Source organism: Sparus aurata, chromosome 14, assembly GCF_900880675.1.
Source record: "Sparus aurata chromosome 14, fSpaAur1.1, whole genome shotgun sequence".
Classification (NCBI taxonomy): Eukaryota; Metazoa; Chordata; class Actinopteri; order Spariformes; family Sparidae; genus Sparus; species Sparus aurata.
In genome coordinates, this window is record NC_044200.1 from 4,899,745 (window position 1) to 4,925,223 (window position 25,479).

Here is a 25,479-nt window from a genome sequence, read left to right on the forward strand (position 1 = left end):
TAGTTCGGACAATCCCACTGTGGAGTCCCAAAAAAGGCAAAGCTGTCCCCTGCCAGACACTTCCCAACAAAAAGAGACAGTTGGGCCACGTCCAAATCTTTGGAGGGGAGGAAGGTGTGGGATAAAGGACTCCTCCTTCAAATCTTCCAGGGGTCTTAGGTCTAAGGACAGCTTTGTGGTTGATGAGGCCTCCTTCAAGGGAACAACCAGGGTCATGTTCCCCTTCAATCTCTGACTGAGAAGATCCTTATCTGTCATTGGAGGACATTGGTGCGGCTACACCATGCTGAGGCTGTGGTAGGTAATGGGAGGTGAATGTTTTCTCAGGACACCACTGCTCCCTGAATCACAGCTCCCCTTTTTATCACTGTATGAATGCTTTGAAGTGAGGTCATCAGCTTTACTCACTCTCTGGCTGGGACTTTGGGTCAGTGTGGTCTTTTTAAGATTCTCATGGTTAGTGCTGACTCATGTGTGTTCGCAGTGGTGGATTTTGAGGGATTACTAGCACGCTCATTGTGACTTTACTTAACAGGCCTTGATGTTGGTTTTTGTAGCTGAGGATACATTGTAGCTATGTTGTTTTTGTAACCCTCCCCTCTGGTGTTGTTATTCAGGTCACTGCGAAGAGGAAGCTCCTTCACCTTCCTCACTCCAGGACCACAATGGGACTTCAGTCTGGTGAGTACAGGCCTCATATTTTTAAGTGTGCAGATCACATTAGGTCACGTGGAAGATCCACATACAGTTTAGTAAATGTAATCATAAATTGCAGCAGAGGCCAACAATCTGGTTCATAGCAAGACACAAGCACCAAGCAGCAAGGAAATGACATACCTTCGACTGTAAATACACTGTACAGTACTTGTATTATTTACAGTATGTTCAATCTGTACATTACTCCAAGCTGTCTTTTGGCTGACTTCTCTCCTGTTGTGCAAACTGGGTGCACCGCTTCCCATCATAACGATGTGTCTTGGATTTAAGCTCCTCCTTTTTCCAACAAAGTTTCTGAAACAGTACCACTGTTCATTGTCACAGCGCTGAAAGGCTGCTCCAGACAACCAGAGTGGAGGATAAATGTCTTATCTACCTTTACTAGTTTACACTTGAGCAAATCCCTAAATGATCATAATCCTTAATACAAAAACTCCTTTGAGACAATTGTGTATGATTAAAAAAAAAATTACAAAATATACATACGCAACAAGACAAAGTGTGCACCTAAAATCCCTGAATCAGCTTACTGTTATGTATGATGACCCCATCATACATAGTGGAATGAATAAAAGTGGCCTAAATTGGAAAATGTATTTCCTTTCACCAGTTTATGAAAATTTCTTTCAAAATGTGGTCATTGCCATAGGGGGGTTTATGTTGCAAGCACTGCTGATTAAATCTGATCCAATCACACAGTCCCATTAAAGCTTTCAAGAGTTTCGACTGTTGAACTATTAATACATAACACCAAATTATGTTTTCTCCTAAGCCAAATTTAAAGGAATAATCAATGTTAAAGGACAACTTAACCACCTGCAATTGTGCCAAAAAGGGTTTTGAGAGGTCTCAGTGACCTAAACATTTAACCCCAAAATCTGATCACTTCATTCCAAGAGGTTTGTGCCACATTTAGAGAAATTCCCTCAAGCTGTTCCTGAGATATCATACTAACGAGATTGGGACAAACAAACTTGAAAACTAATAGACACACAAAACAAGTCAAACAAAACTGTTACAGTCAGTGCGTTTACATGCACAGCTTAGTTGGATTACAGCCATAGTTCGACTATGCTACTCAATCAGACAACTGCAATTGTATACATGCCGGTGAGAAAATCAGATTATTGGCCGAAGCATGTCAGCGTGCGCCTGCGCAGAACGCAAAATCCGATCCAATCTGATAGAACATTTACATGCAGGAGTAATGCGACTATCAATCGAAAAATCTATGTGTTTTAATTCGACTATGAGAAATCCGATCCGGTCGGATTTTAGTCAGACTAAGGTGTTTACATCTATCTATAAATGCACGGAATCCCTGTCTGTCTGCGTGTGTGTGTGTGTCTGTTAGTCAAATATCTCTGCGGATAAGGATCACACTGACCCGAGACTTTCAACATGGCTGCTGCGTGGTTCAGTGGTGTGCATCTAAGCATTTGTTTGGACTGCAATGATACCGTAAATAAATTATTTCATAAATGCTTTACAAATTCCGCCGAGCATTGTCCACCAGAGCCACCACAGTCACGTGCGCACCAGAGCCAATCACTGCACACCGTGGCCACGTGCGCACCAGAGCCAATCACTGCAGAGCTCAAGCCCACGACATACCTGAAGAAACAAGCGGATTTATACCTGCAGCGGCGCGAGCTGGACCGGGATTTTGCCGGCGGTTCGGTCCGTTGTGTTCTGTTCTGTTCTGTGCATCTAAACTGACTGCTGTGGATTAATGAGATTAAACGAGTCCGGACCGAGTCTGTTCGGGTCTGAGGAGATCCGGAGACGCGCGGACAACAAAGTGGAATCGGAATCTGTGGATGTTCGTGTGTAGCTAGCTGCTAGCCGCTAGCCGTTAGCTACACGGCCCACCTCCCGAGGTGACAGACCGGACGCATCGGCATGTCCAAAACCGGACCTAGGGTAAATAATGTCCGCCACGCTTTTTCGCGAACATTCCCGTCATGTTTGCTTTGTGTCTGGTGCAGGAAGAAACGGTAAAAACGGGCTTTTGTCACGAAAGTGTCCAAGCAGCAAGTTTGGTTGTTGAGGAACAGGAAGTTGTGGGAGGGACCTAGGCGGATGATTGACATGCAATGACGGTCGGTGTATAGACAGCGATATTGAGAGTTGAGAGATTTGTGACATTTAGCGTGTTTGGAGTGTGTAGTTAGTGTGTTATGTAGTGTTTGGTGTAGTGTGTTTAGTGTGTAGTGGAGTCGTTTTTTTGTTTAATGAGTCAGAATGAGGAGAAGCTGAATGTGGAGCAGGCAGTCCAGCTATTTATTCAGCTGGAAGGAGCTCAGGCAGACCTGAGCATTGCCTGCATTTAAATGTAAATAGTTACATATAACTTTGTACATTTTTTAAATGTATGCACAAATTTAGCAAACAACAATTTATATTTGCATTATAAGTAAAAAACAAAAACAAAAAAAAGGTTTGTTAAACATATTTGTGGTTTTCACATTAAAAAAATCTAACTTTTTCTACTCTGATTTTATGTTTTTTTTGTGATTTTAGGTCCATTGTGTTAATACAGTATGTCAAAATGAAAAAAGAACTGTACAGTCACACATGTGAGGTTGTGCTGAAAATAATGACACCAAGTAAATAGCTTTTAAGGTGAAATATAATGGCAAAATCAAAAATAGCCAGTTATACCCTGGAATATCGGATTTCACAACAAACCTAAATATCCCTGACGTCCCACCTTCAAACACAGCCTCATTTGGCCATCCATGAAAAAGCTGCTAAACCTCCCACTTTTTTATAGGAATACACTTTTCTTACGGGCACTGCACTAGTGCATCTTAAAAATCCGATCATAGTCGGACTAACCCAGTAATTCGGTTTTCTTGAGTGTCATGTAAACACACTGAGTGCCTCAAGAATGCCGATTCCTGCTAGAGGCAGCAAAATTAGATAATGTAACAATCTGGCGGTCAGAGTACCACATTTTTGTAGGAAGTCATGACGCCAACATATCAGCTCCATTTACGCTGTTGGCACCAAGGAGCATCTGTGGCACCATTTCAGATTTACGCACCTCTTGACACAAGGCCTGACTGTCTGTGACTTTTCAAGTTATTGTGATCTATGACTATGTTGTTGCAAATGCTGAACTAGCTGGAAAGTTATTGCCCTGTGGAGAGCATCACCATCCAAAATCTTGGCCTTGTGTCAATTAGGTCTGCTTAAGATCTCGGCCTCTATCCTCAGCATTCATAGCAATCACCAGCCCTGATGCTCATACCTTGGTTTAAGAGTGCTATCAGTGAAGGGAGATCTATAAAGTCTACATTCCAGGCCAGCTTTCTCCTTGGCAACTCTCAGCACTGAGTGTGTATCTTCATCTAATACCTCACTGAGGGACTGTGATGACTGTTCAGTGGCTCCCTCATGGCTGAACAAGGCCTGTTTATGTAGCCAGAGTCCAAATGCTGGATAAAGGAAATCCAGCCTGCTCTGATTTCTTATCCCCCATACCAGAGGAACATAATGGCCTACAAACCATCGCTGCCTCTAATAGACTGGCCTGCTTGTGGTTTACAGTCCGCCTTAAATAAGACGAGCTGATTAGAAACAGAAAAGAGCGAACAGATTAGACGGCGAGCAGAATGACGAGTGTGGAGGCATTCCAGGATTTAGAGCTGCCTGAAACACAATCCATTGCTCATCTGAAGGCAGAGGAGGAGAAATAAAAGCAGGGTTAGAGAGAGGAGGCCAGCGACTCTTTATCTCGTGCCAGCCTGCTGCCTTTGATTCGCAAACATGGCACGCTTAGCTCATCCACCAAAACCATGTGGATCTCGTTAGCTCATTCTTTCAATTTACTCCCCCCTCCTGCCCATTTTATCTGTCATTTATAAATCTACAAAACAGCAAGCAATAAAAGAATCCTGAAGGTGCCTTTGTCTAGTTGCCCCTCTTATCTTAACCCCGCCACTTTAAGCTTGAAGGTTTTGCCAAGGCTTTGAATAAAGTTTAGCCAGGTCTTCGGGCTTTGAAGTGGTTAGGGGGGATTTTTTTTTTTAACCCTGACTGGGGCAGGGCCAGGTATAGGTGGGGGTATGTTGGCCCCCAGGCGAACCTTGGAAGCAGGCGAGGCGAGCATTCCCCAGGCGCTTGGTGCATTCTCTCAGACTACATCAGGTACGAGGCCTCGAGGGGCTTTTATGTCATGGTGAGAATGTGAGTCAGGTTTCCAGCCCAATGCCAAGGTGGAGCAGATCAAACCAGACTGCCGTTTGGTGGAATGTGAAGGTAATTAACAACAGTGAGAGTCAGATTCTGCGGATTCTGTCTCTTCTAGCAACAAGTTCAGGCGGCCAGAGATGTCAGCCTCAAGAGTGGCCTGTCTGATAAGCAGCATTCCAGCTTTAATCAGATGTGATTTAATATGGCTGCCAGCTGCTTAGTCCCGTCAGGCTTTTCACGCAAACATTGTTAATTATTGTGGGAAGGCCTTGCCCATATCAGCAGCAATTTATATTCAAACTAAAACTGACTTGTTTGACCGCTGACTGTCTGAGGATTCCTCAGCATTCCACAGAGAGCAGGATTTATATTACTGAGCCCTTGATAACACATAATGCATTCAAGGTGCTGCTCCCCAGTGGACGTTCATCCATTTCAATAAGAGAACCTAGTACAGCTGTATCATCCATCTGCAGATTTGTCGCACTTTGATGTTGCATTGCAGCTGTTCATATGTTGTGAATTCAGGCCTCATTATAGTTAATAACACATGTGAAATAAATTGAAAATGTAGCCTGTTTTCACTTTTTCTGATGTTTTACAAGCTTTTGACCTTGTCAGGTGATCACAAATGTTGTAATACTGCAGTCAGTGACCACATCTGATCAGTTTTAGTCAATGAAGACATAAGATCCACATGTTTAAAACCTGCAGGAATGGTCTTTAAATATGGCACAAATGTTTGCTTGGACTCGAGGATTAACTGATTAGATTTTAGGTTGAGGTCACTACTGTGACCTCGAAACACATTTCTAGATGAACTTATCCTTTTAACTTTAGTAAGAATTAATATGTTTATTATGAAAAATTGCACATAAATGTCTAGTAGGATAACATGATGAAGTGATGACATTTTATAACCAAAAGGGTCAAAGGTCAACTTCAAGGTGACATCATTATGTTCTGCAACAACACTTCACAGTACCATAACTCATGAGCAGAAAGGCAGATTGTGACTTAGTGGAAACTGAATTGGTGACAATAATATTAGGTGCCCACCTCGAAACTGTGATGATTTTGTAGATCTTCTGTGCTGCCAGGTTAAAAAAATGTAAAAAAAAATAAATAATAATAAATAAATAAAAAGTAAGGTGAGTGTAAGTGATGATTTCTCACTAGAAATTATTGAGTGGAATCATACATGTCAATATAGATTTCCAAAATTACACCATTTGTTAAATTAAATAAGTCTTTACTACATATAATGGTCTAGGCAGACACAAATGTAAACTCAACAGAGGCAATAATTATAGTTTCCAAAGGTATCTGTTTGGTCAAATACAAAAGGCTTCCTGATATTACTTCTCAGGGTCAGGTCAGAGTTACGCTGCTTCGTAGGAAGACTCCCTGCTGGCGTAAAAGGGACAGACTAACAGTTTAAGTCTTAATTTTTCTCCGCATGTTAGAAAAGTACTGAATGATTGAATGAAAAGTCACAGTACTACCAGGGAGTCACAGTACTTTAGCCCAGGTGTTCTGAATAGGAATGGCATTATATTCATTGTTGACCAGTCAACCAAAAGTAAATCTGATTTGTTTTTTCAGGATTAATTGTTTTATATTCTGAAAAAGGTGAGAAAATCTGACCTTGAAATAACTTACCCAAATATATATATGTATTTTGTGGAATCTCACAGATGACTGAGAAAACCAGTAAATATTCACATATGAGAAGCTGGAACAAGTGGAAATGAGGTGGTTGCATTTTTTTCCGCACACAGTGCTGTGTGTTTAAACGCCGCTCCAGGTCTGGGTTGATGAGAGAGCTAACGGCAAACCAACTCATGGTTTTTATTGTGATTTACATGTGACAGAGAAGAAGCCGAATAGTAATGCGTGGGGGGACGGCTCCACCTGTCTGGTCCCCTACTGTTCTGTTACACAAGAAACACAGCTAAAGCCTTTGAATGTTCAAATTTGATTTGCAGACACAAATTCATATCAGTCTTTTTGTGTGCGTTTCCTTTTTATCGCTCACTTTTTCCATCCACCTCTTTCTGTCCGTACAGTAAATATGTATCTTCCTTTTCACCAAACTGTATGAGCTCAACATTTCTTGGCTAGTTTGGCTTCTATCTAATCCAGGCCTGGGTCAGAAGAAGCAGTTTGTCATCCAACCGATGGTGTCATGATAATATGAAACTGATAGTCTCTCTTAATCTGTCAGGCAGCAGAACCAGCCTCTATTTATAGAAAGAAATGCAAACCCTTTCATTGTCCATCCTAAAGTGGTCAAACTTGTGTGTAGTGTTCATCATGGCAGTGTTTTTGTGCCACCCTTGTCTGTGTACACAACGTCTTTTTATGTAGCATACAAGTCTCCCCTAGATGACTAACAAAGTTTCTTTAGCCTCGCCGTGTATGTGTGTGTGTAATGAACAGAGGTGGGGGGTGTGTTTGTTGAGTCAGAGTATTTACGTGTATCCCAGCCCGCCATTTGAACAAGTCGCTGCTTGGAGGGTGTTATTTCATCTGTGGGCTGCTGACGGAGGGATTTCCAGAGGTGGCAGGAACATAACAGCTAATTTTCTTCTCCTTTTCCCCCACTGTGTCTGTTTTCGCACTGAGATTACTCTCGTGTCGTCTTTATCTCATGAGTAAGACCAGAGCTTAAGGCAATATTTAACTTGGAGGGAGCATTCACACTTAGCACGCACACTTCATGGATACTGAGCTGCAGACTTTCAGCTGACCTGCTGATCTGTACCCACCACCTCTTTTCAGGCTTTTCTTAGTTACCCCCGCTCAGTCGATGTTTTCGTAACCTATTCTGAATGTTATTCTTCTCACATGTATAAGTCTTATACACACACACAATATTGTATAATCAGCAGTGTGTGAAAAGGTGATGTTCTGCCAAGAGTTGGTACAAAACTTAAAGTTTACCTCAAGTAGGCCTGAATCCTGATTGCGTCTAGACTGTGGCAGGGAAAACTTTTTGAATAGGTACTAAACCTTGTCACTGAACGCTTGGTCAGATTCTTTCTGTTGTGAACTTTTGTGTGTGTTAAAACAGCATGGGATTGGATTGGAAGGTCAGATGATTGGACAACAAGGTATTTTCTTAATGTCTGTTTCACTAATGTTTAAATTTAGACCTGTCAACTAGTTTTAAACTATTAACTGTTTAAGAAATAGCACCCCCTTATAAAAAGAAAGTGGAAGAAGATTGACTTTCTCACTTTGAGATTTACAGGGAGTTCAGGGAATCCTTACAGTTGAAGTGTAAATGAAAAGATGTGATTCATTTACACAGAAACAGTTACTGTAACAACACTCCTCCTCATAGGGGATAGGGGTGCTTGGGCATGATCTGAAGGCAGGACCAGGCTTGTGGTGGGTTATTTCAAAGAATTTACTCATCCAAAACCACGAAAAGAGTGGGGCAGCCAGCAGATACGTAAAAATAGAGAATGTGATGGATTTGACAGTTCCACTGTAGTTTTTTCCATAATCTGCAAATCTTTCCTTTCATTGAAGCTATTACTTAATAGGTGTATAAGGAAACTGTGGGCAATGTTGCTCATTAATGTGGACAACTGCTTCATGACAATATTGGATTTTATTTTTGGTTTTGTTCAACAAAGGCACAAAAAATCCATAAGCATTCTATTTACTTTATGCTTGAGGATACACAGCACCACAAGTTTATACTGCAAGGGTTGTGAAGTAGAGACTCTGGTAAGTCAAATTGTCAGAGGAATCTGTTCAGAGCACCTACATGTTTTGATAAAAATATTGAAATAAGATGCCAGTGTATCAATAATCATCTTACTAGAGGAATCAATACATTTTATTGCCATATTAAACATTGCTGGAAATAATAATGTGTATATTATGTCACCGGCGTCAATTACGTTAATAACAGACACTATTTTCATGAATAAAACAATATTTGATCAGGAAGACATGACATTTCAGGGCCACTGCGGGCATTGAACAGTGTTGCCTATCATGAAGCAGGGCTGCCTAACAGTCATTTGGGATTCAGGTCAATGTGATAAGGTGGGCAACTAATACCTTGAAAGTATTACATTTGTTGGATGAACCAAAAACAGCCATTCCTGTCAGGTTTTTTTTACATTTTTTTTTTTTTATTGATTTTGTTGAAACTTTACGATATCATGATGATAGTGGAGGCACCAAACCTATCTGAAATAAAAAGCAGGCCTGGTTTTAAGTCATTCTGAGGGCACAGCCACTTTAATAAATACGAATAAATACGATACAGTTTTTAAATAAATAACTCCAGCTACATTTACTGGCCATGTTGGTATAGGTGCGTGTGTTGAGCAAGACGATGTAGTTCACTTAGCTTTTTAACACAAAACTAGATGACATTTTATACGATTATTTTACAGATTTACATCAAACTGTGACTTTCATGGCTTGGAAAACTAGCTTTTAATTTGACAAATGGCACAACTGAAATAGGATCAAAAATGTATTTGTATAGTTTTCTTCTAGAATAAGGTCCCATGAGGTCCACAGGGGTGTGATTTGGGCTCTCTGTTCGACTATTAAATAATAAAATTAAATTAATAAATAGAATTAAATTAATAAATAAATCGTGTGTGTGTGTGTGTGTGTGTTTATACACGCAAAGAGATGAAGTTTTTAGTTTGCTTATAGGGTGTTATCCTAGTTGTTATCACAGTGGAATCACTTGTGATTTAGGGTAGAACACTAGACTGTCACATACGTAATTAGTCCCATTGCATTTCCTATTTTGCTCTATGAGTATCTCAGTTGTCAGTTCAGTCCTAAGACCAACAGTGACACTGCTCTGTTCTGCTCCACTGTGTCACTGAAGCTTTGCTGAGTAGCAGTGAATTACAAAATCTTATTTGACAATCAAATTTGTCATTTGCAGCTCTGAACAGCCCCCTATTGAGATTAAACAAACTTTGAACAAACCATTCCATTCATTGCAATGTTGAGGCTAACAGTCAGTCACAACAGCACCTGAAATGCACGCTGGGTGAAGTATTTTAAGCTGTACAAATGGTTGAGCAGATAGCTCTTTAATTTTTATGGATGTGGGAAAACAAGTTAGGCTGCCAGAGAGGAAATGGCCCACACACAACACAAACACACAGCTCAGTCATTCAGCGCCAACCACCCCTGACCATTATGTGTCCATTTTGGCCCTCCTCACCTCGCTGGTCAATCAGGTCTTGACGTCCTGTGTGTCCAGTCAGAATCAGTCTGGCCTCCACGGCTAATGGAGCACAGTCATAGACCCCGGGGTCCTAGAGGCCACCAGTGCTCCTCGAGGCTTTAACGACCCTCAGCTTCAACAGACCAGACTGCTGTTCTCACCTGCTAACTGATTCTCCTTGACTGACTGACAGTCCACATGCAGGTGTTAAAGTGTCCCGCATCTTAATTAACACTTTCCTGTTCCCAGCAGGACCTCCAGCAGTGTCTATTGTAGCTTTACAACAGAGCTGCAGTGGCAATCAACATAATTGGCCTGAGGTAGAAGCAAGGAATGGAGGGGTTGTAAATTGCTTTATATGTTAGTCTCGCTGGGTACCCAGACAAGGATGTATACTGCAGCGCAAAGCAAAGAAACCCCCATGGAACATGCTAGTTGTTTCCATATGCAGGAGCTTTTGAGTCTTTCTTTAATCAGGGCTCCCCAAAGAACAAGATCAAACTTTGCATCGTGAAAAGTGAATGCCCAGAGGATCCTAGCCTGACACTGGTTACATTTTGGGAGAGAGATCAACAATCTCTGTTGCTATTATAGAGTCAAGTGAGGGTGGGGAGACAGCCAGTTTGAGGGTCTATTCCACATCCATAATACTTGTGTAAATGTCCGTGTACGAAAGGAAAGCTCACATTCTGACTCACGGGACTTTTTCATGATGCACCACCATGTCAGGGATGCATGTTGAATAATCCAGCTAACATTCTGCCTGTTCATTTTTCCACAGAAGCGGAAGCGCAGAGAGAAGGATGACAGTGATGCAGTCAGCCTCTGCAGCGTCGACTTCAAGGTAAAACACATCATATGACATTTTGCCTTAATAAATGATGATACAACCAGCTTCCACACCCTCATTCAATGAGAGAGAACATTTTGTTTTATGAACATCAATTGCCACTTTGGACCATCATGAGATGTGATTTATGTGAGTCTTATAGCCCCTGTTGTTTCAGGTGGCAGATAAATGCCAGCTATTAGTGAAATAGATCAACAAAATAAGCACACAAAATGCCAAAGGAAATACTTTATTTTACAACACATTCATGGTTAGTCTTTCCAGAAGCCAGCCGCGTTATAACGTCCCTGAAATCATAATCAAACTCACTGTAAATCACCTACGCACTGTATCCCTGTCTTCAATCTGACTTCTGTCATTCTGGGAGGCTGTGTTCAGTCAGACTGTCAATGTCGGACTGCCAAATCCAGTTGAGCTGGGCCCTGTTGGCAGTATTGACTCCCAGTTGTCCTAGGTCCTAATCCAGGTAAACACTAGGGCCACTGGCTCCACAGCTACCTGAACCATAAGCTAATCAGCGGTGTAACGATAGCTAGCAAAGACCAGTTGGCGGTTACTCTGGTGATATGCTACCCCTATATTTTTCGGAGCAACCTTGGAATTCTGGCCATATATGTTTTACAAATTACACCTTTTTAAGGACGTTAACATTTTTAAGTTTTCCAGAAGCACCTTGTGCTGTTTCAAAGGTGTCTGTCAACCCCACTTTGAGAATTAAACTAAATCATAAACCATTTGGGCCAAAAAAAAACAAACAAATGCAATTAAGGCATTATGCCAGAAATAAGTATAAATTCAAGTCAGTGTTGCTTTTTTCAGTTTATTGTGATGTGGGGATCTGAATCTAACTGATAACTGGGGGCCTTATCTGATCTCTCGCTGTACTTGTAGTCTGTGCATCTTCTGTTTATTCAGAGCATATCATTAAAATGACTAAGCTTATCACTGGAGCACATCAAGATAAAGCCTGCGTTTGTTTGGTGAGGTCTGCTGTTGGTTACGCCAAAGCAGGTTCTTAGATGTGAGTTGTGAGTGGCAGGACTGGCTGGGTTGGAAAATACACCTCATTTTGTGTGTGGGTGTTAAAGCGCACAAAGATCTGTCATTGTTGTTGCAAAGCAGGATGATTTCGTCACAACTGAACACCCTTTAGCTTCAGGCACATTTGACTATTGTGCTAGCCCTGTAGTTTATCTTAATGAAAAACCTGCAGTGCAAAACAAGTTTACTGGTCTTATTTGAAATCTTTATCTTGGGTTGCGCTCTCTCCTCTTGGAAATATTTGGGTATGAAACTCCTTTCGTGCTGAGGGTTGCACCAATGAACCGAACTGTTTATAATCAACCCGTGGCCAGTCTCCATCTATTTTGTCTCCATGCAGTCTGTTTTTGTCCTGCGCCCACATGAGACGGATTAGCAGAGACATACAGCCTGGACTTCTGTAACCAGTTGGATCAGTTGCTCTGATTTAGCCAAACAAAGCTTAAACAGTGTTGTGGAGAGTACCGGGGGCCACTCCTAGATTCAAATCGGAGCAGCACTCAGTGTTCTAGTCTGACTTTATTGTATTTTCTAATTGAGTCACTTCCAGCAAAGTCTAAGCCAGTCTAAGGTCTAAGAAAGCAGATCTTTTGCAGTGTCTCAGTTTTGTTGTAAAATGTTAAACGACATTTGCTGTGGTTTAAGGTGCAATATGTAAGAATGAAAACAGACTGCGAAGGAATAAAAGTTTTGACGCTATGACTTCTATGGATTGTGTTGCAATATTAAGCATGCTAACCAGCTAGCCCCAGCCCATCATCATCACATTTCTGTGTTAACATGTCGGCTGTAATAATTCCCTGAATTCTTGTAAATGTCAGAGTAGGAAACTATTTTTACTAGAAGCACTGACTGTTATCTACAAAGTAGTATCTGCGGGCAACTAATCACTAAGATCTTCCTTTGCAAATTAGTTATGTTCTTTCAGGCAAGTCTTGCCACTAGCAGGCTGCTATCTAAATGTATGGGAAGGCAGCCATAACTTCACTTTGAATGGTCACCTGAACAAAAAAAATCATATAAAATGTATAGAATCACCAGTCAAAACTTGTTTTTTAAAGTGCTTAAAATTTGTTGACTTAATCCCAAAATACGGTTAAAAATGTTTTTTTTATATATATGTATCACACAACACTTCACTAAAATCAACAGAACTTGAAGGGATAGCCTAATAGTTTTGACGGTATGACTTCTATGGATTGTGTTGAGATGTTGAGTGTATTAAACAACTAACCCCAGCCCATCAGGGTTCAAAGTTCCTGTGCTAGTGGTGTAAATAACACTAACACTTTCCCAGTGATCCGAGCTCCCAGTCTCGACCGCTAGCTGCACGGCTAACTGATCTCACTAGCTGATAACCACAACAGTTGGCAGTAGTTAGCAATTACTCTGACCCCCTTTTGTTGGGATTATGAATTTAACAAGTTGACAATTCTTACAAATTGCACCTTTTTAAGGCTTTAATTTTTCATCACAATTTCTTAGAGCCCAAGGTGACATACTCAAATGTTTTCTCTGCAAAAGTCCTAAATCAAAAGACAATCAATTGACAAGGATATGACAAAGGAAGCAAATCTTTACATGTAAGGCTGGAACAAAGAACGTTTTGTATTTTTGATAAATAAATGTTGATTCATTGGTCAGGGTCAAAGCTGCTGTTGTTGCTTAACTAATCATCTCAGTGCTATCAATTATTAGCAGTAGGGATGAAAAAAATCAATATGGCAATATAATGTATTGCTTCCTCTAGCAAGATGATTATTGATACACTGGCTTTAAATATCAATATTTTTATCAAAACATATAGGTCCTCTGAACAGATTCCTCTGACAATTTGACTTCATAACCCCTTGTGGTGTAAACTTGTAGTGCTGTGTATTCTCAAGCATAAAGTAAATGGAATGCTTATGAATTTTTTGTGCTTTTGTGTACTTTGTTAAACTGATTCAAAAGTCATACACAATCCAATAATATAATACAGTAACCCTAACCCACATTGCCCACAGTTTCCTTATACACCTATAAAGTAATGGCGTCAGTGGAATAAAGATTATAGAAAAAACACTACAGTGGAACTGCCAAATCCATCCTGTCTTATATTTTTCTACATCTGCTAGCTGTCCCACTCTTTTTGTGGTTTTGGTTGAGTAAGTTCTTTGAAATAACCCAACACAAGCCTGGTCCTGCCTTCAGATTATGCCCAAGAACTCCCGGTAAATAACTATGAACTATATCTGTGTAAATGACCGTGTAAATGACGCACATCATATCATTTACACTTCAGCTGTAAGATACCCTGAACTCCCTGTAAATCTCGAGTAAGAAAATCAAATCTTCTTCCACTTTCTTTTTCCTCGGGGGGGGTTGTCACATAACTGACATCTCTGGCTTTACTGACTTTTGTATTCAAATTCTCTGCTATAGTGCTGTTCTGTCGTCCCTTTGCCATTACAACAGAACGTCCCTGTTTGAATTGTCCTTATGTGCCTTTCCCAATGCCACAATGACAGTTTGACTTGGCAAAAGTATGTTTTCATATTTTTGTCCGTCAGTGCAGCTCTATCAGTACATCAGTTTGTTCTGTCTAAAAGGCTTGGCGGTTTCACTCTGAGTGTTAGCAACATCGCTGTGTTTGGTAGCAACCAGGGCTGCTCTAGGGGTGTGTACACCTACTATACAAAACAAAAAAAGTGTGAGTAACCCAAGGATGTAAGTCTGGTTCGAGATCTGTGGTTTTTATTGTTTCTACAGGCTGTCGTGTGATTAGATCACTGTCTACATATTCTCCGTCTCTTCATCTTTATTTAATTGTAGTTCCAGAGGAGAGGAGGTATTTATAGTTCCTTGTAGAAACTTACTAGATTAATAGTAGGTTAGATCTCTCAGACACACCCTTAGGGGGGCCTGATTTAGACACATGCTTAATCTTGAACCCTCTGCTGGTGGTGGTTTTGAACTTTGCAGCCAAAGAACATGTGTTGAGGTTCCCCTGGCGTCAGAGGTTCTGTTTTAATATATGAGGTTTGAGAAAAATATCAAACCATGATGGTGATCCTCTGTATCTCTCACATTTGTCTAAGATTAAAATGAATCAACAGACCCTCTTTAAGACCTTGCTACATACAGTATATGGAGTCAGACAATGTAGTTCACTTGACTTTCACCTCTGTTCTTCAGCATGGCTCAAATCAAAACGTATTGTAGAAGTATTAACTTAAAGGCAGCAACAGTACATTGTGAAACGTGCAGAAGAAGATATTGCATGTTACTGAAGCTCATCTGGAGGCTTGTGATGAATCAACACCTTACTGAGACTTTACATGACACTTTTCCCTTTAGTTCCTTGAATCTTAAACCTTGATTCTTGAAATACCGTACGTGACCGATGCGGGATGTCAGTTGTTACTACACAGAATTAGGTTTTCAGTCCCTTTTCTGTTGCTCCTGACCTCCATCAGCAGAGGGCAGCACCGCCTCCGCCTCCCTCCTGTTGTTTTAAGCCACTCTGCACTTAGTTGTGTTTCTTTGCCCTGAGCTGCCTTCCCAGAGCTGTAATTAGCCTGTGCGCATCCTGTACTCACTGCCACTGATGTGGAGGTAAAGCTGAGCTCAGCCCCTCAAGCCTCGGGGGCCCTCAGCACGGCATAGGTTAGACAGCGGTGAAACTCCACCGCTCGCTGCATTACTCATCCTGTTCCGCCACTCTGAGTACAGACTGGCGTGTGCGTATGTGTGTGTTTTGGAGTGTAAATCACGGCTGTACTCCAGCTGCAGCTCGGCATGACTAGGGGCGAACAGACCAGGCAGGCCGAGCCATGTTGTGTATAGTTTTTATAGAGGCTGGGCCAGACACACTGCTGATTCAGCCTGAGGTCTCCCCATACAGAGTGAGTAAGAGCAGGACTACACACAGTGTCCTCTGAAGGCACGCATAGACTACACACAGACAGACACATTCATTTTGATAAGTTCCTCTCTGACTCCTCAGTCTGCATAGTTTTTCTATCCGTCGTCTTATTTCTCACGTGAAAACCCAAATTTGTTAGGAGGCACATGGGTGATATAATGCAGCCTCAGCGTCCTGTTGGTCTGCAGTAGATGAGCCCTCCTGACCGCTCCGTCAACAAACCCAGAATACCAGGGTGTCAACATCAATACACCTCAATCTGCACCCGTGTTTTCTCACCAACACACACACAGCAACAGCATGAAGCCTCTGTCCTGTTTCACACCTCCATGTTGACCCAGGAGGACAAAGCAGAGCCACGAACAGGCTCGTCCATTTGCCCAAAACACTCAGCGTGACACCCTGCCTTGCAGCACCTCCACATTAGCTGCTCCATCACACCCAACACCTCCACTTTTTGCCATGCATTTGTGCACCAGCTGTAAGGGTGTGTACAATCTGCGCTTCCAGGTGTTCTTGTCCCTTCAGCCATGTGTGAATCTTCCTGTCAGGGTGAGGGTGCCCACATGCATGTAACAGAGCCACAGGTCTGATTTCAGACTCAGAATGCTGCTTTGTCTTTACCGAAAGTTGCCTTTTTCTGCCCTATGAGAGCAATCAACATACGAGTGGCCGTCGCACCCCACCCCCTTAGTGGTAGTCAATATACAGGTTTCAGTTTAAACATCTGGCAGAGTGTGTATCTGTGACCCCCTCTATTGATATTCTAATTGATCACCTCCCCCAGTTCAGCTGATGAGACTGATAACGACTGTGTTGTAAGCAAAGATCAGAGAGCACTGCCCCATGAAGCAGAGTGCTTTGAGTAACAAGAAGTAGCCAAGTAATGATTACTTTGTATTTAATTAATATATGGTTGATGAAACTTGTTACTCATTTAGGTTTTAACATTTTAGTATCTCTTACAGGACATGGTAGGAGAGGAGTCAAAAGACAGTGATTCAACATATTGATTTTAGTTTAAGTAAGGGGCATTAGACTATTTACAAATCAGTTCACTTTAATGTGATTTTGACTGTATCACTCAATAAGGATCAAAGTAATGTAGTGAAATAAAGTTAGAATTAAAGCTAGATTCATTTTACAGTCTGTGAACTTTGATGGATTATCAGTCCCAACACAAGTAAAGGTTCGTTGTGCTGCGAAATGTTGCCGCAGTATATGTGTATTCGACCCTTCTCTTCGTATTTTTTGTATATTTTCATTTATTGTCACGACAGATGCAACTAACCGTTCTATCTATCATCAGTTACTGCTCCAATTAGTCGTTAATGAATAAAATGTCAGATAACCCAAAGATAATCAGTTTACTGTCCAGGAGCAAAGAAACCAGAAAATGTTCTCATTGAGCAGCCTGAGTCAGAGGATGTAGACTTTTTTCTTAAGATATTACTCAAACTGGTTAATCGATTCTCAAAATAGTTGCCTTAATTTAATGGTAGACAACTATTCACTTAATCCATTAATATCACACTAAATCCTGAACTTGCAATTCACGTTTCAGGCTTAACTGCAAACCCAGCTCCCAGAAAAAGTAACCCGTATTGTGTTTGATAAGTTTCAGTCTTCTTCGCCCGCACCGCAGTTGTCTGCGTCGACACCATTTAGCAGTAAGCGTTATGCGTGATCTTTGAAATTCTCACTACTGTTTTCACTCTGTGTGGACAGATCAACAGAACCTGCGGGCAGCTTCGTCTTACTTCTAAGTATACCCGATACCACCTCATCTTTAGCCATGAGGGCTGAGCTCCTCCCCCATCTCTGCTCCCGGTATAAAGCCCTCCCTCCCTCAGTCTACCTCAGACCAAAGTTTAGACAGTGTATGTGAGGGGAGCTTTCAGAGTGCTCTGTCCCCTGAGGGAAGAAAAGAAAGGGGGAAGACGTTGTATTTATTTATTTAAGTGTTTTTTTACTCTCGCACAAGCCTTGATTTTCATCACCTTTTTTTCTCTGATGTGGATTACTTGGAGCTGACCCGCCAGGATTAAACAAGGATATTGTGTTTTTACTGAAAGCTATGGTGGCTTACGATGAACTGGGTAGCTTGGTGCCTATCAAACGGACTTTGCAAGTGATAGACTACCAGAACCAAGCCAACAAAGAGTCAGAGGTGAGATGCTAAGACACACATGATGGTGGGAGATATTTCTGCTGTGTTTGGCTGTGACCTGTGTCGCTGAGTAAATGTTTGACCGGAACTCATTTATATGAAGTCATATCTCTGTGAGTGAATCAGTGCCTAACCCTGTTTTTATCTCACTTGGGCACACAGTGTGAGTGTGAGTGTGATTGTAAGATGAGACTTTGAACTTTGTGCCTGAACACAGTGCTTGAGATACTGCCTAACCTGGAGGAGTTAATCATTGGATTATTCTCCACCTATGAAGCTGTAAGCGGTGAACTGACCCCCCCTCAGTTTTGTGTATTCCCTGTCTGTTCTTAAATATGCATCCCATCGGGCAGCTCATCCGTGGAGGGGATATGGAGAGGGCAGGAGATTCAAAGTAACAAAAACAGTGAAGCAGCAGGGGGTAGTCTGTGCATCCTTTTAGTTCAGCCCGGTCTAGGATTACTTTGCTTTTCACCTGAGATTTGAATTTAAACAACAGTATATTTAAAGCAAATCAGCCCGGCAGCATGAGAGCACTCCATCAGCTGAAAACACAATTAAAGGGACGCAGTTGCTGGAGCCGAGGTGTGCTCTCTGTAATTTTATGACCTTCGTTCCCCTTCTGTGGCTTGCGTGTTTCTCTTTCGGAAGAGGTTTCAGGAAGAAGTGGCTTCATTGACAGTAAACCGCTCGATAAAGGAGAAGTCTCGGAACAATTCATGAAGTGACTCCCGTTCTCACAGAATTGCACAATTGAGACACCCTTCCCAGCTGTACACATGTCTTTTCTTCCCGTGCTGACACATGATTGACCTCCAGTCTTTCATTTATGGTCTGGCTGTTCTGTTCTCAGCTCCTATCAGCTCAAGCTGTGGTGTAATCTCAGGGACACATCTGGAGTATTAGCTCACAGCACACACAAGGGTTACATCAAAGGGGAAGCACAGGAAGAGAGCTTTCGGGATCCCTCAAAAAACTCCTGATGTTTATGAGGTTGTAATCGTAGGCCAGAAGTTTAAGGGGCGCAACGCAACTTGTATAAAATGTATGTCTGGAGGGTCATTGTTCCACTGATAATAGTTATCAAACGCAGCAGCACAAACCCCGGATCTGTCTGGTTTCCTGAAGTGAGCCAGACTCGCCGAAACTGTTCTCCCAAGTTAAAGTGCCAGGAATAGAAACTTTCCTTGGTTTTTTGTTATTCTGGGGCCATTTACTAAAGGACAGGAAGGGCACAATGGCCAGCATGACTTTCCAGTGTCAGCCTTAGAAACCCACACCCTCATGCAACTTTTGCTTTTTCCTTTATTTTTTATTTTTTTCTACTGATATTTAATGGTTACAGAATAGAGCCAGGCAAGTTTCGCAACAGACAAATAAAAAAAATATCTCTGCGTGCAGATCAGAGACAAAGCACTAGACATGTGGCATTCAACTACTGCTCCCGGCCACTAGAGGGCTTGCTGAGTTCTCAGTGCTGTCTGGCTGTCGTGGACAGCGTAGAGACCCTGACCACAGCAGACCGTGACTCGACCGCAGCCACAGCAGACTGAGCGGATCTGTTCCACAGCTGTGTCCGCAGGGCCTGGAGCCTCAATGGCTGCTCTGTTTCCCAGATTCGCTGAGCCAAGGCAAAATCCCGTTTGGCCTGAGTCAGGAGAAAACACAAGCAGCTTTAGGCAGTGCAGCGCTCGATTGTAGCACTCTCATTAGTGTGAAGTTCTTCAAATGAAAAATGTTTCTGAGGGGAGTGCAAACTTTGGAAAATGCCAATTATGGTTTTGGTTGTCTCATCATGTCATCTTTTTGCAGAGGCTTTGAAATCATTACCTCAGATCTTCAACTCTTTGATTTCTGCAGCCTGTTGTTGTTGGCGCAAGGCCAAGCAGCTCTCTCCTTTCTCTCAGCCTCAGGGCTGGGTGAGAGGAGGGGAGAGGGGGGTCACCTGGCCCAGGTGTAGTGCTGCTCTCACGCGAGGACTGTTGAAGAGCCTGTCTCGACTCGCAGCCATAAACACCGCTGTGCACCCCCTGCGACGCCGCTCTGTGTAAACACTTGAGATGGGTTAGATTCATGGTGTGTTTACGACTGCTGCTCCTCTCCCTGACTCACAGCGGTGGTCTGTTTTACTGAACGGACCTGACACACCGCTACACTGTCCTCACTGCTTTGTCTCTCTGGGGAAAGCGGTTGAAGAGCAGCAGCAATCAGGAAGCATTTATCTTGCACTGTTTGAGTGATAGTATAGATACACTCTCAAGTGGACTTGTTGCTGTTGTCAGGCCAGATAGTAGCAGAGTGTATGTGGGGAGGGGTGTTGAACAGCTGAGAGCAGGGTCTCGTGCATTCCTGGCATTCCTCCAGACCCCCTTCCCCTCCAGATCAGCAGTCAGAAAGGGTCTTTGTGCTCAGTGGGCTGGCCTGGCTCAAGACTCTTCACATGATGGAGCCAACAGCTGCTGGAGTGTTTCCTGCTCCTCAGTATCTGTGTCTGTCTGCTGGTCCGCCAGTCTGTCTGCCTGCGGCTCGACCTCGGCTCCAGCTACTCCTATTTCCTCGCCCAAAAGCAGGGAGTGGAGTAAATAATGAGGATTTATGACTTGAATGGATGTGTTTTATCATAAGGATGTCACAAGAGAGCGTCTGGACTCGCAGCTGAGGTCTCTGGGAGAATCTCCCAGTTGGCATTACTGATCAATTCGTTCTGTGTTCCTGCACATAAGCAGTGATTCACTGCCTGACTAATCTCTTCTTCCATGTTTCTCTTGCTTCTCCAGGAACCCAGCAACAAGCGTGTCCGTCCTCTCGGCAGGGTGACGTCGCTAGCCAACCTCATCTCTCCGGTGAAGAATGGGGCCGTCCGGCGCTTCGGCCAAACCATCCAGGTAAGCGCCTGTGCCACCCCAGGAAAGGGGAACTAGGGTCACCTCTGAGCTGTTTTGCATGTTGCACTACTCAACTTGGCTTCCACTTGCAACATATCTGACTTCTGGGGCTTTCCCATCTGCAGGCCTCGTTCAGGGGCGATGGCAAGTCGCCGGGCGTGCCCCAGAAGCCTTGCAGCAAGGCAGCGGCCCCCACACCGCCAAAAAGGAGGAACAGCACGCTGTGGTCGGAGACGCTAGACGTCCACCAGAAAGGAACTTTCTCCACCAAAGAGATCAAGAGGCAGGAGGTGAGAATCAGCACAGAGACATGCAGAAATGGCAAGCCACTTGTACCGCACAGTTAGGATGCCAAGGGACAAAGTGTAGTTGTAGGTGAATGAGTGTCAGCAATCCAGGCAACAGCGAACCTTCCCTGTCTGCCAGACTAGTTTAACACATCCCTGTAGTATTTGTGTCAAATAGTCTAAATGGGGCTAAAAGTCATCCAGGAATCATTTCCCAGTTGCTGTAAGCTCACATATACCTGACGAGCCAACAAACTGGCGCTCTCCTGCTCTACTTCCCAACTTGTCCTGCATATGTCAGACATCTTAGCCAACTGTCAGAAGCCATAAACACTGTCAAGTTTTAAACACAGAGAAGAAAAGAAGGAGAGAGCAGCCAGATAGACTTCAAAGTTTACCTCAGCCATTTGGCAACAGAAGTTTCAGATTCAGTCAAATGGCTGTCATTTGCAATAATGTAATGACATCCTGATTCATATGTTTTGCTATAAAAAGTATCTTTTTGTCTCTCCTCTCTTCCCTCAGGCCATATTTGAGCTGTCTCGCGGAGAACAGGACCTAATTGAGGACCTTCAGCTCGCACGCAAGGTTTGTACTTTTAAAATCTCCGAGGCAGAGGGAGTACATATAAAGCAAACAGATTAAATCAAAGTCTGGCAGGCTCTCCACACAGCCATGCCAGAAACTATAAAAAGAAAGGAATTATTCCTCTGTCTTTCTCTTGTACCCCTAAAGCTCTTCAAAAGCTATTCTTAGCGTCCACCCCCGCTTGGCCTAATGTGATGTTGTTATTTGACCGTTTTGGCTTTGCTTCTGTACACAGGCGTACCACGACCCGATGTTGAAGCTCTCCATTATGTCCGAGGAGGAGCTCACTCACATCTTTGGCAACCTGGACGCCTACATCCCTCTGCACGAGGACCTCCTAGCACAGCTCTCCAAAGCCACGGGGCCAGACGGAACTGTTGGCCAGATTGGACAGATAGTCGTAAACTGGGTAAGAGTCATGTCAAGTACCTCATCCTCTTTGATACTGTCAAAACTCAGTTGAGTTTCAAAGTAAAGAAGGCAGCATTTGTAACTGTGTCCTCTCTCCTTCCAGCTGCCCAGGCTAAATGCCTACAAGGACTACTGCAGCAACCAGCTGGCAGCCAAGGCTCTGCTGGACCAGAAGAAGCAGGACCGGCGGGTGCAGGACTTCCTGCAGCGCTGCCTTGAGTCCCCCTTCAGCAGGAAGCTGGATCTGTGGAGCTTCCTGGACATTCCACGCTCTCGCCTGGTCAAGTACCCACTGCTGCTCAAAGAGATACTGAAACACACTCCGCTGGAGCACCCAGACGCTGCCGGCCTGGAGGAAGCGGTAAGTTGAGGACATAGATTTATTTGATACAGGACGCAGCATTATCTCTATCTTTTGGTTATCTTAAAACATGGCTGAAGTTAATAGATTGATTCTTTGTGCGTTCAGATCACCATCATTCAGGGTGTACTGTCTGACATCAACATGAAGAAGGGAGAGTCTGAGTGCCAGTACTACATTGACAAGTTGGAGTATCTGGACGACAGGCAGAGAGACCCTCGCATCGAGCAGTGCAAGAGCCTGCTGTGTCACGGGGAGCTTCGCAACAAGAGCGGAACGGTGAGCAGAACGCAAGCACACACACACACACACACTTTCCTCTGATCAACACAATGCTCCTTTGACTGCCTCTTCACTCATCAACACAAGCCTCACATCCCATATAAGGCTATAGCTGCCTGCTTCACTGCCCCACAACCAACCTGTGATTTAACTATACAAGTATGAGCTTTGATAATAATAAACATCTTCCTGAAAACATTCGTTGGCAGTTATGTAAAATGTCAGTGCTCTGTTTCTAATTTTTGCTAAATGATTTGTTTTTGTTTCAGAAGCTACATGTGTTCCTGTTCACCGAGCTGCTGGTCCTGACCCGCCCTGTCACCAGGAACGAGCGCCACTGTTTCCAGGTTTACCGGCAGCCAATCCCAGTGCAGGATCTCGTGCTGGAGGACCTGCAGGATGGAGACGTCAGAATGGGCGGCTCCTTCAGAGGAGCTTTCAGCAATGCAGACAAAGGTGAGGCTTTTGTTTAAGTTGAAAGTTTGGAACAGTTCATGTAAAAAAAAAACATAAATCGTCTTCTGTCAAATATATCAATTCGCTCATTCTACGTTTTTTTTTCCCACAGCCAAGAACATTTTCCGTGTGCGTTCCCAAGACCCGAGCCAGGCACAGTCTCACACGCTGCAGGTCAACGACGTCTTCCACAAGCAACAGTGGCTGAACTGTCTCCGCAGTGCTATTTCCGTCCACCGGCCCCTCAGCGAGCCCTCCACACCCACCCCGCCTGGAAGCGACGCTCGCTCCAAGCGCCGCCCTTCCTCCGTGTCCGCCATCGTCCACATGGAGGAGACGGACGAGAACTGCCCGCAGCCGACCTCTCAGTCTGCACCCAGCTCGCCATGCAGCAGCACATCCTCCAGCCCCACCACGACGTCCCCTTCATCCAGCTCATCGTCGACAACGTCAATATCTTCGTCGACGTCACCGTCGCCCACATCACACAAAACCAAAAAAGACAAGAAGTCTCTTTATTCTTTAGGGAAGAGAAAAGAGACTATGGTGTGAAGTGAGGTGAAAGGAGAAAATGGACTCCTGGGTGGACTTTTTGTATATAAATGTCAAAAAAAACAACGTGGAGAAGCGTGGGACTTGTATTTATGTGTGTATGCGTGCGTGCGTATTATTACAACAGTGTTCTGTGTTACTGTCCTCTTCGGCAGCTATTTACCTTACCCCTCCATCCGAGTGCACCCCGCAGAGACTCAGTATTCTGGAGAGAAGTGCACGGCTTCCACCAGCTCTAAAAAGGGAAGCATAATGAGAGGCAAACACACGTTTCACACGTGAATCTGTGTGTCAAGACTTTTGATTTCTTGAAGATAGAGGTGGTGCATTCAATCCTGTTTACTATTAATTTGATATTTAAGCATTATTTTAGACCTTATGGGGGGCTAATGAAAGATTTACATTTTTATATTCTAAAATTTATGGTAGTATTTTTTTAGGTATCATAAAGCAGCACTGTTTTAGCCTTAGGTGAAGTTATTTGAAAATTTGAGCATGTTTAGTAGGCAAGAAAGGAAGAGAATACCCTTGAACAATGAGGTGTAATACACAAAGCTACAAAAATCTCTGTAAAAGTCTGATTTTTAGATCGATCAGAAGATGCATCTTATTTTTATACATTCCTTTAAATCGCAGGTGTTAAGATCAAGAAACAATTTTATTTTTTTTGCATTTACTGCAGTCAGAGGCATTAATTTAAATCCAGAAACAGATGAGATTTCAGTTTCTCTCTGTTAAAAAGACATCACAATGAATTCTAGTGTTAGAAGATCATCCGATGTCAAAATCATATTAGAGAAGTGATGAGGAGTTTTGTTTTGAAACAAAATTTTGAACTGAGCCATGTTGGTTTTTTAAAAAGCTGACTTTTCTGAATGAAACATCACTTTTCAGTGTAGCATCTTGCATGGAGCTTTAGTTGTGGACACTGCTTACACCAGTAGAGGCAGCAGGATGTATTTATCTGTCCTGAGCGACAGGACAGTTAAACTTGTAAGAGACTAGTTGATGAAAGTAAGAGAATGTTGTTGAAGGCTGAAGAGAAAAGAGTTAAGATGGATAAAGAAGTTTTGGAACAGAAATAGATTGTCAATGCAAGATGATAAACTCCATGGACTTTCTGTAGAAGTCGATGTGATATCTTGCTTGTAGATGGATGATTGATGGTAAACATCAAGTGATGGAAAACAGTATGTGAGGGAAGGGAGACAAAAAGAAGGTCATTGTATGTGTGCACAAGGTGCTTTTGTTGTTAAGTTGGAAAAAAGTAAAAGGGGCAACTTGTTTGCCGTGAACTATATGTTATTAAAGAACAATAAAGATCTGTGTAAGATTTGCAACTGAACTTTTGGTTTTATGTCTTAATTTTTCTTCACTCCAACTTAATGCGTTAGCTCAACATTTCAGGAAATGCTGTTATTTGCTTTCTTGTCAGTGGATATGAGAACATTGATACCAGCCTCATGCCTTCATTGATATATGACAGTAGATCAAGAAGCTGCTTCACTTAGCATAAAGACCGAAAGCAGAGAGAAATGGCTTCCCTGGTAC

At 42.9% G+C, this 25,479-nt stretch overlaps 1 protein-coding gene across 2 annotated transcripts in view; it reads left to right on the plus strand.

Moving 5' to 3' along the window:
- The window catches only part of net1 (neuroepithelial cell transforming 1), a 38,219-nt gene extending 12,946 nt beyond the window's left edge, over positions 1-25,273 (plus strand). The window contains exons 2-11 of one of the 2 annotated variants that reach the window (XM_030440514.1): positions 618-681; positions 10,920-10,982; positions 20,884-20,991; positions 21,117-21,281; positions 21,804-21,866; positions 22,102-22,275; positions 22,381-22,638; positions 22,747-22,917; positions 23,190-23,376; positions 23,489-25,273. In XM_030440514.1, coding sequence (XP_030296374.1) covers positions 618-681; positions 10,920-10,982; positions 20,884-20,991; positions 21,117-21,281; positions 21,804-21,866; positions 22,102-22,275; positions 22,381-22,638; positions 22,747-22,917; positions 23,190-23,376; positions 23,489-23,928 — 1,693 coding nt within the window. In that variant the 3' untranslated portion in view covers positions 23,929-25,273. Of the gene's footprint in view, positions 1-617; positions 682-10,919; positions 10,983-17,799; positions 18,107-20,883; positions 20,992-21,116; positions 21,282-21,803; positions 21,867-22,101; positions 22,276-22,380; positions 22,639-22,746; positions 22,918-23,189; positions 23,377-23,488 lie in introns of those variants that run through there. The other variant, XM_030440515.1, reaches the window with a different exon arrangement.
- The last annotated feature ends 206 nt before the right edge of the window (positions 25,274-25,479 follow it).